This window comes from Suricata suricatta, chromosome 9, assembly GCF_006229205.1.
Source record: "Suricata suricatta isolate VVHF042 chromosome 9, meerkat_22Aug2017_6uvM2_HiC, whole genome shotgun sequence".
In the NCBI taxonomy this organism is placed as follows: Eukaryota; Metazoa; Chordata; class Mammalia; order Carnivora; family Herpestidae; genus Suricata; species Suricata suricatta.
In genome coordinates this window covers 35,171,686-35,185,560 of record NC_043708.1, presented here as the reverse complement: position 1 = coordinate 35,185,560, position 13,875 = coordinate 35,171,686, and the positions used below count along the sequence as shown (strand labels likewise).

Genomic DNA, 13,875 nt, shown 5'->3' with positions numbered 1-13,875 from the left:
TTCCAGATGGAGCTCCCAGTTTGTATTTGGGGTTCGCACTTCAGCCTCCAAGCTCCTCTGCGGCCTGTTCGCCTCAGGATGGGCGTCACTGAGGAGACTGGGGGTTCTGGGAGCCCTCCTTGTTCTTCCTCTCCTCTGCTGGGCTGCACTGGGACCCTGTGACCACGGACTTGTGCCCGCGAAGCGTGTGGGCATTCAGCATCTCCAGCAGCAGGTCGTAGACTGGGACCACGTTTCTGCACTTCATGTTGAGCAGGTGTTCCATGCCCTTGTTACTGTGGGGACGAAGAGATGCTGAGAGTCTTTCCCGCGAGGCACCCATGGGAACTTCAAAATCTTCCCCAGCAAAGGCGGCCCACCCCACACCCCGTAAACTTCCCCTAGTCATTTGTGCTGCGTAGGGTCCTTCCATCCGGCCCTTCCAATCATCTACATTTAAGGGCAAGGACCTCAGCGTCCCGTCAGCCACCCACTGTGTCCTGGCAGAACCAGGCAGAGTCCAGCTCTCACGGTTCACAGCAGTTACGTTCTGTATAGGTGCCACCAACACTGAATCCGCAAATACTCTGCTCCTGGGGGCAATACAAGGTTAGGTTCCTGAGAGGCTCTGGTCACAACATTTTCATCATCCGATGCATACATAACCTAGGTGTGCCTGTGTTTTTGTTTAAAGCCACCTTATTTAACATAACTTGTTGCTTCATTAACATTTAACTCACAGCCTATGATACTATAACTCCTGCAAGAATAAAGCTTATCTAACACACATATTTTCTCCATAAAGCACATCACCGCCGCATTGCACCTAGAGACACTGATGATGCTTCAGCACTGGGCTTGGGGGCCATCCTTAGACTGTGAAATCTCCCCACGAAAAGCACAAATATGCAAAAACACGGCACTCAAGAGACCAGCAAAGGACATTTCTTTACAGCATGAGTGCCGAAGCAAGAATGCAAGTGTCACCTTGTCTGACCTCTGCTGGGAACGCACGGTGTAGGCAATTCAAATTTTTTGCCACTCTGCGCATGTCCTTGAATGACCCCAAAAAATGCCATTGAGCATGGATTTGGGGGTTACCAATAAATTTGTAAAAGTAATCAACTTTGCAATCTGTGAACAATGAGAACTCATTGTATCTGTTCTGAAAATGATTGTGTGACAAATAATCATTCAAGAGGAAACAAGGCACAGGCTGTTTTCATTTCCTCTCCCTTGTGATCATTCTTGAGGTGAATGCTGTCCATCTCCACAGCCCCTAGACTTTTGTCCTCCTTGGATAGCAAGTACTTTTTCCAAGCACAGAAATGCCATCCTACACCGTCCCCTGCATCAGCACACACGATTTCTGTTCCCTGAACACCACTCACGGCCCTCCCTTCCTCAGCCTGCTGGCCTCGCCAGTTTCCTCTGGTCTCATTCTTAATGTCCTGAGGCTTCACAAGAACAGAACCACTCTTTAAACAAAAACACAGGCACACCAAGGTTATGCGTGAATCGAAGGATTGTGGCAGGAGCCTCTCAGGAACCTAACCCTGCACTTCCCCCAGGAGCAGTATATTTGCTGATTCAGTACCTCCCCAGATCACTAGCCTCAGGAGTTGATCTAGAGGAGCTGAGTTTAGCCTCCAAAAGAAAACGACCTCAGAGTAGTGGTGTAGGGAGGGGAGGCCGCTTCACGTTAGGGGAGACACTGGCCTTTTTAGAATTCCATGAACAAGCCCGAACCCCCAGCAACTAAAAGGCAGGTGAAGGATGCCATAAATACCCCGTAAGGTGGCACATGACATCCATTCAGGGCTCACTAGGCCAATCTTTGGCCACAGGTGCAGGGACACTTCCCCCCATTCCGTTTTAGGGGGTTCTTTTCCTTTAGAGGTAAAACTTGTACCTTATTACTCTCAAACTTGCAAACACTTTCCCAAAGCTCTTCACCCTTCTCAGAGCACATGCCCACCCCCGACCCCCACACATTCACACATTCAGTGGAGCCGACGCCCGCCCCCCCACCCAGGATTGTACCTGGCGTGTCTGACGTGAGAAAGGAGCATCAGGAGGTTAGCCAGGCGAACTGGCTGCTGCTGGGAGGGAATCCCGCTCTTGGCAATCACCCAGACCAGCGCGTCCGTCACAGCGTTCAGTAAGTGAGTCAGCTTCCGGCTGCTGTCGGCCTCCTGGGTTGCTGTGGCTAATGGGTACATACCTGGACGGAGAATAACAGCCACAAGTCATTGCTCTGAGGAAAAGGAATGGAAGCCGTGTATCCAGCAGCTAAGCATGCCTACATTCTCCAGAAAGGGGAGCAAACTGATCTGGGCTCTTCTGATACCTGCAAACCTCATCTTCACCTGCCCGTGGTGTCCTTTCCCTAAGAGCCAGCCCTGTCGCCAAGCCTGGCTGAATGCAGGCAAACTAACTGATCTCGCAAAGTGCCACCTGGCCCACAACTGTGGCTCTTCCCAGCAGTAAACCTATCTGGTGGCCTGAAGCCATTACACGGTGTTTCTCAGCTGCACCAACAGCTACATAGAGTCGGTCAGAGAGTGAGATTAATTCTACTCTTAGCCCCTAGGAGGCCCCCTCATCTAAGGGGAGTTTCACAAACATAAACGAATGACCATGGCGATGTAGCCTCATCCCTCCAGCCCTCAATGTGCCGCATGACGACAGCCGTGGCAGGCCCACTGTCCAGGCCCTTGGCATCACACCTCTGCTGGCACCCTACTGGGGCAGGAACAACATCTCTAGTTCTTGGACCGCAGACCAGTTTCCTAGTGCTTCCAGCCCAAGCACCCCTTTGGGCACAGCTTGCGGGCACATGACTCCTGAGATCCCCAAAGCTACCCTGAGAGGTAGGCTGCTCCCCTCAACCTCCCCTGCCCTGAGCGTAATCCTCCTCTAACTCTAGGATCTGAGGTACTGTGGCCTCCCAGTAGCTGCAAAATAATGGCTCAGGTAAATCCTCTTGCCCTCACACCCCATCACCAATCCTGATTCCTCCGTTCCTAGAAGCAGGGAAATAATTCGCTTCTCTTCCAGGCTTTCTGTTTCAAAGTAAGAATAAATGGTGACTCTGTGGAATCGACAAGGGAGTTGTCAATTGTGCGCTATGAGGACAATGAGGACAGGCTCACCATCATCCACGGAATTCGAGCCTTTTCCATTCTCTTTTTTTATTGGCATTTTTAGTTCAATTACAGTAGCTCAGTTCAACACAGCTCAGTGGAAGCCAGGGACATACTGACCTACAATTATGCAAATGCAGTGCTTTGCCCCGCCCCTGGTGCATATCCTACCTCAACGTCTGAAGATGTAGGCTTAAAATAGTCATCTTTCTACAGTAGTCCAGAACTGCTTGTCTAACGCATGAGTTCATCTCGTTCTCCACAGTGACTCTTCCTGAATCCCCCCACAACCTCAAAACTCTGACTGAACCCCACAGCAGGTGCCCTGCCCTCCCACTGCAGGGGGAACAAGCCCCACCCTTGGCCCAGCGTGCCCCCTCCAGCCACCAAAATGCAGGCCCGCTCACGTGGCTCCCTTTCATGACTTCCCAGCTCTTGGGCCAAAGTCCAAACTATCTGGTGCAGCTTTCAAGAGTACCAGGCTGCGCTCAGCTCTTTTCATCTTCATTTCCCAGCGCAGCTCACCTTGAACCCTTTTAACTCCAGAGCAGGTGACGCACAGAATATGCTGAAATTTCTGCCTAGGAGCTGGCTCTCTCTCCCTCTTTTCTTTGCCACCCTCCCTCTCTTGCTGATCCACATCCACTCCCCCTTTAGAACCTAGCCTGGTTGTGAACGTCCTTTTGGATGCTCCCCTGACCTCCCTACTGTGCCACCCTAAGTCGACTCTGGGTTCTCCTCTGAGGTTCTGACAGTGCCCTGTGCACCCCCAAGCAGAGAGCACCGTGTTGTCCCGCATCCTGGGTTTCCTTACACACGCCCATGGCCACCCTCCCACCCTCAGAGACACTGGGCAGAGATACTGTGAGAGCACAGACCCCATCTGCTTATCATTATATCCTTACCGCCTAGTGCAAGGACTGGCACAGAATAAATACCCACAGAGGGAAGAACTGGCTGAATTTACATAGGTTCAGATTTTTACACTGTGTTAGCCAATCACACCATCATAATCGAAATGATAAAAATGCAGGTTAATGCATATTTTAGGCATACGCACAGAAAATTATTAATCAAATTAAGCTTACTTCCCCTAAAATGAACCCCAGCTGCATGGACAAGTGCTTTCTTTTGACTGTCCTGCAGTCTGTTCTTCTACATGATGTGCACTCCATGGATTTCTGCTGTCAAAACTATGTTTTTGGATTCTAAAAGGAGACAAAACTGTGTTCCTGTACACGTCAGTCCAAAGTGACAAGGTAAACATATAAAACTAAATCCTCAGCTAAGTATACCAGTGTTCATAGCACCATTACTCATGACAGCCTCAAAGTGGAAACCAGGGGCGCCCGGTGGCTCAGTCAGTTAAGCTCCAGCTTCAGTTCAGGTCATGATTTCGCAGTTCGTGGGTTCAAGCCCCGCGTCGAGCTCTGTGCTTACAGCTTAGAGCCTGGAGCCTGCTTCAGATTCTGTACCTCCCTCTCTCTCTCTGACCCTCCCCTGCTCGTGCTGTCTCTCTCTCAAAAATAAATTAAGAACATTGAAAAATTTTTTAAAAATACCCATTTTGCTGCCCATTGGTCAGCAGTACCTGCCTGCACTGTGGGCATTCACACACCTGGGGCTCACCGAACACTCACTTACAGAGTGACTGCAAAGTAGCAGGCTCTGGCAGGGCAGAGGATGGAACACAGAGCCCTCCCCTCTAGGATGCGCACCCCCCTCCGAAACACACACGGAACAAAAATCAATCTCCTCTACATGCCAAAAGTAAAATCATCAGCTTGGATTCATTTTAGAACACTATTAAATTACTTTACATGAAACTAAAGAAACAGTAGAAAAGGCAAAACCTTGGCACTATGCCCCACACATACCAAAGTAAGTAAAATAAAAACAAAGACATAATCTCGTCTCCTCTTTATCACCTGGGAACAGCTGTGTGTTCTTCTCACTAACCTACATACCTGATGACATTCCCAGCAGCACACTGGGTCAGGGAGAAGCCCCCCAAGATCTGCCACATCCTATGTTCAAAGGATGAAGATATAAGCTCTCCTTGACCAAGGCAAATAAATCAGAAGTGTTTAATAAAAATCCCAGAATACTAGTCAAAGGAAAAATGTCTGGCTTTGGGGAGGCATATGTGGTGTTGGCTTATTTGCTTTAAGGTAAGGAACCTCTAGCCATGACCCAGCCCTTTATCACCACCTCCTACCCCAGCACCATGAGAACGGGCTGGTGTTTAAGAAATGCCCACGATATGAAGCCAGTAGGCTGATGTTCACAGCGCTTTGCTCCCACAGTCTTGAATATGGCAAAGGACCCATCCAGCCTCTTCAGGATCCTTCTGTGTATCCTTTTGTGCCTCTGCCTCCCAGCTGCCCACCTCATAGGAGCCCTCCCTGAGACACAGAGTGATGTCTCCGTGAGCTGATGTCTCCACCATCTTCTTAATGGCAAAGAGCTTTATCTGGTTCTAACCCTCTACTTCTTTCATTGAACAAAAAGTTTCATCCTTTTTAAGTCTTAAAACTGTATAGATAAAAAGACCTCTTCCAGGGGCGCCTGGGTGGCTCAGTCGGTTGAGCATCCGACTTTGGCTCAGGTCATGATCTCACTGTTCATGGGTCCGAGCCCGGCGTTAGGCTCTGTGCTGAAGGCTCTGAGCCTGGAGCCTGCTTGTGAGTCTCCCTCTCTCTCTGCCCCTCCTCTGCTCGCACTGTCACTCTCTCTCTCAAAAATAAACATTAAAAAATCTTAAAATATAGACCTCTTCCTAATTTTAAATACTTTTAAAGACTATCTGCAGATTGATCTGACTCCATGTCCTACGTTCAGTACCCTTGGATTCTATCCAGGAGAAAATACATTCAGTCTTCAGGTTTCCGGGGGATAAGATGGCTGGTCCCACAGCTCTTAACTCAGCTATGTTGTTACGTTAGCTACAACACTGGTGTGACACCTTTGAGTTCTAAAACACTTCAGCCAACACTGTAACAGGCTGTTAAATGCAGTGTTTTCTGTGACCTCTGAGTTCCAGAAGCCACATCAAAGGTTGAGAATAACAGAATAACCCCAAGTGCCCCTCACATCCTAGGTTGTGTGGCGGGAGCGGATGTGCCGAGGGAGGTGACGTCCTTTCCCTGTGTCCCTCTGCAGCAGGGATGATACTCTCCTGCCGCTCACGCCTAGCACCTGTTCCAGTGCATATCCCTGTTCATGACCAAAAGCATGTATCTAGTTCACTTTGACATTTTTACTACTTAGAAGTCATTGGCACACACCTGAAACTAAAGAAACATTTACTGAACTGAAATTGGATAATAAAGTTAATACTCATTCTATATTATACCCATTATTAGAAGAGATAAATAACCCAGAAAAATGAATAAATAAATTAAAAAGGAGGGTATGCAGCTATTTAAAACATAACTACCTACATGTGAAACTGATATAGGGGCATCTGGATGGCTTAGTCAGTTGAGCGTCCAACATTGGCACAGGTTTGATAGTTCATGAGTTCAAGCCCCATGTTGGGCTCTGCACAGATAGCTCAGAGCCTGGAGCCTGTTTCAGATTCTGTGTCTCCCTCTCTGCCCCTCCCCCATCCACAGCTCTGTCTCTCAAAACTGAATAAATGTTTAAAAATGTTTTGAAACTAATATAATATTGTATGTCAACTGTACCTCAAAAGAAAGAGGAAAATGGGCTCTTTCAACAGATACTTCCCCAAAGAAGATACAGAGATCACAAAGCAGCATATGAAAAAATTCACATCATTAGTTAGTAGGAAAAAAAAGAAAGAAACCACAAATATATGCCATTACACACCTGTTAGCACGACTGAGGGTCCTGCATCCAAAGAAACTCCTCAGTCTCAGGCAAATCTAAATGGTTGATCACCCTAAAATACATTTAAATAAAATTTTATAAAATGCAAGCTAATCTGTGATAGGTTTTATGTTGGCTATGTTTTATGGTGACAGAAATTATATTTGGGGGTTACATGGGATTTGGACAAAGGGAGGAAAGGAAGAAGGGAGAAATTATGATGCGGCACAAGGAAACTTCTCAGTGTGATAGATATGTTCACTATCTTATTTGTGGTGATAGTTTCAGGGGCTCTGTCAGCATAGAGCCAGATGTGGGGCTCGAACTCACGAACCATGAGATCAGACCTGAGCTGAAGTCAGACACTCAACCAACTAAGCCACCCAGGCTCCCCTAAAATGGTATGCTTTAAACAAGTATAGTTTGGGGTGCCTGGGTGGCTCAGTCGATTAAGCCTCCGACTTCAGCTCAGGTCAGATCTCACGTTCGTGGGTTCGAGGCTCATGTCAGGCTCTGTGCTTACAGCTAGCTCGGAGCCTGGAGCCTGTTTCCGGTTCTGTGTCTCCTTTCTCTCTGCTCCTCCCCCTCTCATGCTCTGCCTCTCTCTGTATCAAAAATAAATAAAACATTAAAAAAAAATTTTTAATAAATAGGTATAGTTTATTATATATTAATTATGCCTCATAGTTCTGTTAAAAAACACTGTCTTGGCTGTAAAAAAAAAAAAAGTCCTATATATACATACATATGACTACTAACAAACCCTGACCTGGCCCCTCGCATGCTGATACCAGTGCAGACCTGACTGAACGATGTAACTCGAACTTGAACCCAACACTTACGCAGGAGACCATCTCCAGGCAGCCCAATGCTAACCTCGCACAGCAAGGGAAGTGAACAGCAGCGAGCAGCAGCCCTCAGAGACTCTGGTCTCCCAACATGGGACAGAGAACATCCATAGCCCTTGGACTTTAAGAAACCTACTTCATTTCTCTTCTCCTGACCCTCATCCCCAGTGGTACTGGATACAGTCCCTGCTGGGCAGTATGTCTTTTCCACTCAGGCTACAGTCTTCGCCCTCTTCATCTTTCTTTTTTCTGTTTTGATTACATTGTTTACAGATTTGTTGAAGTATAACTGACATAACAATAACCTGCACATACTTGCCGTGCACAATTTGATTAGTGTTGATACATACATATGTATATATGCATATATAGACACACTGATATATATATATATATGTATATATATGTGTGTATATATATACACACACGTACTATTAAAAGCATAATCCACAATCAAGATAATGAACACGTTCATCACCCCCAAAAGTTCCCTGGTGGCCCTACGTAATCTATCCCTCCACCTCTCCTAATCCCCATCCCATCCCCCAGCAACCATAGATCTGTTGCTACTATAGATTAGCTCGCTTTTTCTGGAATTTTATAAAAATGAGGTCTTCTAGTATGTATGCTTTTTTGTCTATCTCCTTTCATTCAGCATCATTATTTTAAGATTCATAATGCTGCATGTATCTATCAGGAGTTCAACGCTTTTTATTGCTGAGCAGTATTCTACTCTATGGTTATATCACATTTGTTTACCCTTTCAGCTGTTGGTGGCCATTTGGGTTGCTACCTGTTTAGGGCTATTTACAAATAAAGTTGCTAAAAACAGTTGGGTACAAGTTTTCGTATGAACATATGCCTTCATCTCTCTTTGGTAACTACCAAGAAATGGAATGAATGGGTAACCTGGTAGGTAGGTGTACGCTTAACTATTTAAGAAAATGCCAATCAGGTTTTCAGACTAGCTGTACCTACATAAATAAATAAAACTAGTTGTACCAACTTAAATCCTCCCCAGTACCATAGTGAGAGTTCTCATTGTTCCACATTCTCACAATCCTTGATATGGTCAGTCTCTTTAATTTTAGCCAATCTATTGGGTATGGAGTGGTTTCTCACTGTGTTTTAATTTAGATTTCCCTGATGACTAATTTTAGCATGATTTCATATAATTATTTGCCAGCACTGTATCTTCTTTGATGATGTATCCATTCAAAATTTGCCTATTTTAGCTCAAGCACCATCTCATGACAAGACCATTCTTTCCCCATTACTTTGACACTTTTGTTAAAAATTGCTTGTTGGGGCGCCGGCGTGGCTCAGTCGGTTAAGCATGTGGCTTCAGCTCAGGTCATGATCTCACAGTTCGTGGGTTCGAGCCCCGCATTGGGCTCTCTGCTGACAGCTAGCTCAGAGCCTGGAGCCTGCTTCAGATTCTGTATTTCTCTCTCTCTCTCTCTGACCCTCCCCTGCTAGCACTGTCTCTATCAAAAATAAATAAAAAAACATTAAAAAAATTGCTTGTTGTATAGGTCTGTTTCTGGACTGTATTGTCTTTCAGTGTTCTATCCTGATCTCAGAACATGTTGTTTTGATTACTGTGGCTTTAGAATAAATCTTGAACTTCAGTAGTATAAGTCTTCAGTATAAGTCTTCCAACTTAGTTTTTTTTGAAAGTTTTTTTTTTTTTTTGCCTATTCTAGGTTCATTACATTTCCCTATGAACTTAAGAATCTGTTCATCAATTTCCACCAAAAAAAATCCTGCTGAGATTTTTATTGGAATCAAACTGAATCTATAGATCATTTTGAGGGGAGGACTGACATCTGCTAGGCCATTAACATATCTCTCCACTTATTTACAATTTACTTAATTTCTCTCAGCAATGCTCTCAGTTTTCAGTCCCATATGTTGTCAAATTTATCCCTAAGTTTAATAATTTGTAACGCTGTATAAATAGTATGGATTTTAATTTCCATTATCATTTGTTCATTGTTACTATGTAGAAATACAATTGATTCTTTGTTTCTCAAAAAAAAAAAAAAAAAAAAAAAAAAAACAGTTTAGTCTCATTGGTCCCACATCTTCCCAAACCACAGGCCCTGGTTTCCTCAAGCAGAAGGCCCTGTGGTCGGCGTGGTCAGGCGATGCTTGCTGTCTCCCTGTCCTTCTGCCCCAGGCGGTAATGAACCTCAGGAAGCATCCTTAGTCTCTAGGCAGCCTGCTCAGGGGTGAGGTCCCTCTGCGCCTGCGCAAGCATTTCATAGCCAACCATGAATTTCCGGACGGTGGCAGAGTGCAGGAGTGGTGGGTAGTAATGAGCATGTAGCTGACAGTGGGCCCAACTGGCAACAGCCTCTGATCCTGTGGGAGCACCGTGCCAGCCCAGAGAGTAGGGAAAGGATGTCTCAAATAGGTTGTCCTACTTGGTTAAGAGCTTCTTCATGATGGAGGCTAGCTCATCACGCTCAGCAGAGGTCAGCTCAGGCAGGCACCGTACATGCCGACAGGGCAGCAGCAGTGTCTGGGAGGGTCACACTGCCCAAAAGGGGACAAGCACTAACCAGTGTTCACTGGTTAAGACCAGATGTTCCTTTCTGAGCAGATCCTGGTGGCCATATTCCATTAGCAGGGGCTCTCCATGCTGACTCTGATAGGCCCGCTGAGATCACTCCTCACGCTGGGCAGTATCTGGCAGGAAACTACTGGCCCACACCTGGCAGTGGGGGTGGGGGTTAGAACAGCCCATCATGGCTCCTTTGTTCTCAAAGATCTGCACCCAAGGGTACTGGGCACCCAGCTCCTCTGTCACTGGGGCCCATGCATTGACAACAGTGCAGACCTCAGGGACTGACATGAGTGGCAGCATTACATCCGACCACAGGTGGAAGCACATGACACTACAAACTCCTCGAGCAGCCTCTGCTTGGCAAAGGGGATGATCACTGGGTCCTGGATTGGGGGCATCAGGCTGCAGGGCTGGGAAGTCATTGTCAAACAGGAAGGTGCCATCATAGTAGGGATTCACCTCTTCATTGGCCCTTGTGGGCCCGGGACACAGAGGGTTGTGGGGGTCGTGGCGGGGAACTGTCTTTGGGAGCGGGGGCTCTACTTGCCCCTGCCAGGGCCGCTTCATGCGGTGAGCTGACACCAGCACCCACTCATCTTGTAGCGGGTTGTAGAGGATATGCTGATGTTCACTCCCCCGGAAGGTTGTGGGCATGGCCTCCAACTCTGATGCCTGCTGGCGCTGCTCAGGGACTGCTCCACTGTGCAACATTAGACCACTTTCGGGTGTGGAATTCGTCTGCACAATTGATTCTTATATTGCCCTTTTATTCTACAACTTTAACAAACCCATATTTTGTAGACCCCTTGGGATTGTCTACATCAATAGCATGTTATATTTCCAACCTGAGCCGAAGTCAGATGCTTACTGACTAAGCCACCCAGGCACCCCGCCAAAGCAATCTTGGAAATAAGAACAAAACTGGAGGTATCATAATTCCAGACTTTATGTTACATTACAAATAATTAGCAATCAAAAACAGTATGGTACTGGCACAAAAACAGACACATAGATCAATGGAACAGAATAAAAACCTAGAAATAAACCTACAATTATATGGTGAATTAATCTTTGACAAAGGAGGAATGAATGTACAATGGGAAAAAGACAGTCTCTTTAACAGTGTTGGGAAAACTGGACAACTACATGGAAAAGAATGAAACGGCAGCATTTTCTTACACCATACACAAAAATAAACTCAAAATGGATTAAGGACCTAAATGTGCAACATGAAATCATTAAAATCCTAGAAGAGAGCAAAGGCAGTAATTTTTCTAACATTGGCTGTAGCAATATCCTTCTAGATATGCTACCTGAAGCAATGGAAACAAAAGCAAAAATAAACATTTGGGACTACATCAAAATAAAAACCTTCTGCATAGGTAAGGAAATAATTAACAAAACTAAAAAGGCAACTTACCGAATGAGAGAAGATGTTTGTAAACGACATACCCAGTAAAGGGTTAATATCCAAACTATATAAAGAACTTACACAACTCAACAGCAAAAACCAAACAATCCGATTTAAAAACAGGCAGAAGACATGAGCAGAAATTTTTCCAAAGAAGGCACACAGATGCCCAACAGACACGTGAAACGATGTTCATCGTCACTTATCAGCAGGCAAATGCAAATCAAAACTACAATGAGATACTACCTCACACCTGTCGAAATGGTTAAAATTAACAACAAGAAACAACAGGTGTTGGCAAGATGTAGAGAAAAAGGAACCCTTGTGCACCGTTGGTAAGAATGCAATCTGGTGCAGCCACCGTAGAAAACAATAGGAAGGTTCTTGAAAAAGTTAAAAATAGAACCACCCTATGATCCAGTCATTGCACTACTGAATATTTACCCAAAGAATACAAAAATACGAATTCAAAGGGATGCATGCACCCTTATGTTTATTGCAGCATTATTTACGATAGCTAAATTATGGAAGCAGCCCATGTATCAAAAGATGAATGAATAAAGAACACCCACACATACACACAATGGAATATTAGTCATAAAAAAAGAATGAAATATTGCCATTTGCAACAACACAGGTGGAGCTAGAGAATATAATACTATGCAAAATAAGCCAGGAAAGATGCATAGCCTAAGATTTCACTTATATATGGAATTAAAGAAACAAAAAATGAACAAAGAAAAAGGAGAGAGAAACTAAGAAACAACTCTTAAATATAGAGAACTGATGGTTACCATTGGGGAGGTGTGGGGGGATGGGTGAAATAGGTGATGGGGATTAAGGAGTGCACGTGTCATGATGAGCACTATGTAATGTACAGAACTGCTGAGTCACTATGTTGTACACCCAAAACTGACAGAATGTTGTATATTAACTAGGTTGGAATTTTTAAAAAATTTAATGTTAAAAAAGTAAAAAAACAAAGTATGTATAAATCTAGGATTATTTATTCCTTCAATGTTTGGTAGCATTCTCCCAGAAAAGCCATCTGGGCCTTGAGTTTTCTTTGTGGGAAAGTTTTTAACTACAAATTCAATTTCCTTAAGAAATACATGGCTATTCTGGATTTTTAGATTTCTTCTTGAGTAATTTCTGTCTTTTAAGGCATTTTTCCATTTCATCTAAGTATTCAAATGTATTGGCATAGGTTGTTCATAATATGACCTGATTATTCTTTTGAATATCTGCAGAATAGCAATGTCACCCGTAATGTCACCTCTCTCACTCCTGATACTGGTCACTTGTGTCTTCTTTCCTTTATTCTAATCAGTCTGCCTAAAGGCTTATCACTTCTCAAAAAATCAGCTTTTGATTTCCTTGATATCTATTGCCTTCCTTTTTTCTGTGCCATTGATTTCCACTCTAATCTTTATCATTTGTTTTCTTTGGATTACTTGGAGTTTCATTGGCTTTTCTTTTTCTAGTTTCTTAAGGCTGGAAGCTAAGGTCATTAATTTGAGACCTTGCTTTTATTTTACTCAAACTATGGCTTTAGCTGCAACCCACAAATTTTGCTACAATGTATTTTCATTGTAAGTTAGTTCATAATCAAAAGTACTGCTTTTAAACCAATAGGCAACCGACAGAATGGGAAAAGATAGTTGCAAATGACATATCAGATAAAGGACTAGTATCCAAAATCTACAAGGAACTCACCAAACTCCACACCCAAAAAGCAAATAACCCAGTAAAGAAATGGACAGAAGACATAAACAGACACTTCTGCAAAGAAAACATCCAGATGGCCTACAGGCACATGAAATGATGCTCAACATCACTCATCATCAGGGAAACACAAATCAAAACCACACTGAGATACCACCTCATGCCAGTCAGAGTGGCTAAAATGAACAAATCAAGAGACTATAGATGCTGGTGAGGGTGTGGAGAGACGGGCACCCTCCTACACTGTTGCTGGGAAAGTAAACTGGTGCAGCCACTCTGGAAAACAGTGTGGAGGTTCCTCAAAAAACTATCCATAGAACTCCCTTATGACCCAACAATAGCTTTGCTGGGGATTTACCC

General features: G+C 44.6%; 1 protein-coding gene and 1 pseudogene across 1 annotated transcript in view; both read right to left on the bottom strand.

Annotated features, from left to right (window-relative positions):
* ESR2 (estrogen receptor 2) overlaps nt 1-13,875 on the bottom strand; it is an 84,066-nt gene continuing 70,191 nt past the window's right edge. Inside the window, exons 10-11 of the mRNA XM_029952636.1 lie at nt 2,023-2,203; nt 1-275 (exon numbers count right to left, since the gene is read on the bottom strand). Of these exons, the coding sequence (XP_029808496.1) occupies nt 86-275; nt 2,023-2,203 (371 nt within the window). The 3' untranslated portion in view covers nt 1-85. The remainder of the gene's footprint in view (nt 276-2,022; nt 2,204-13,875) is intronic.
* On the bottom strand, nt 9,951-11,090 carry LOC115302700 (annotated as a pseudogene).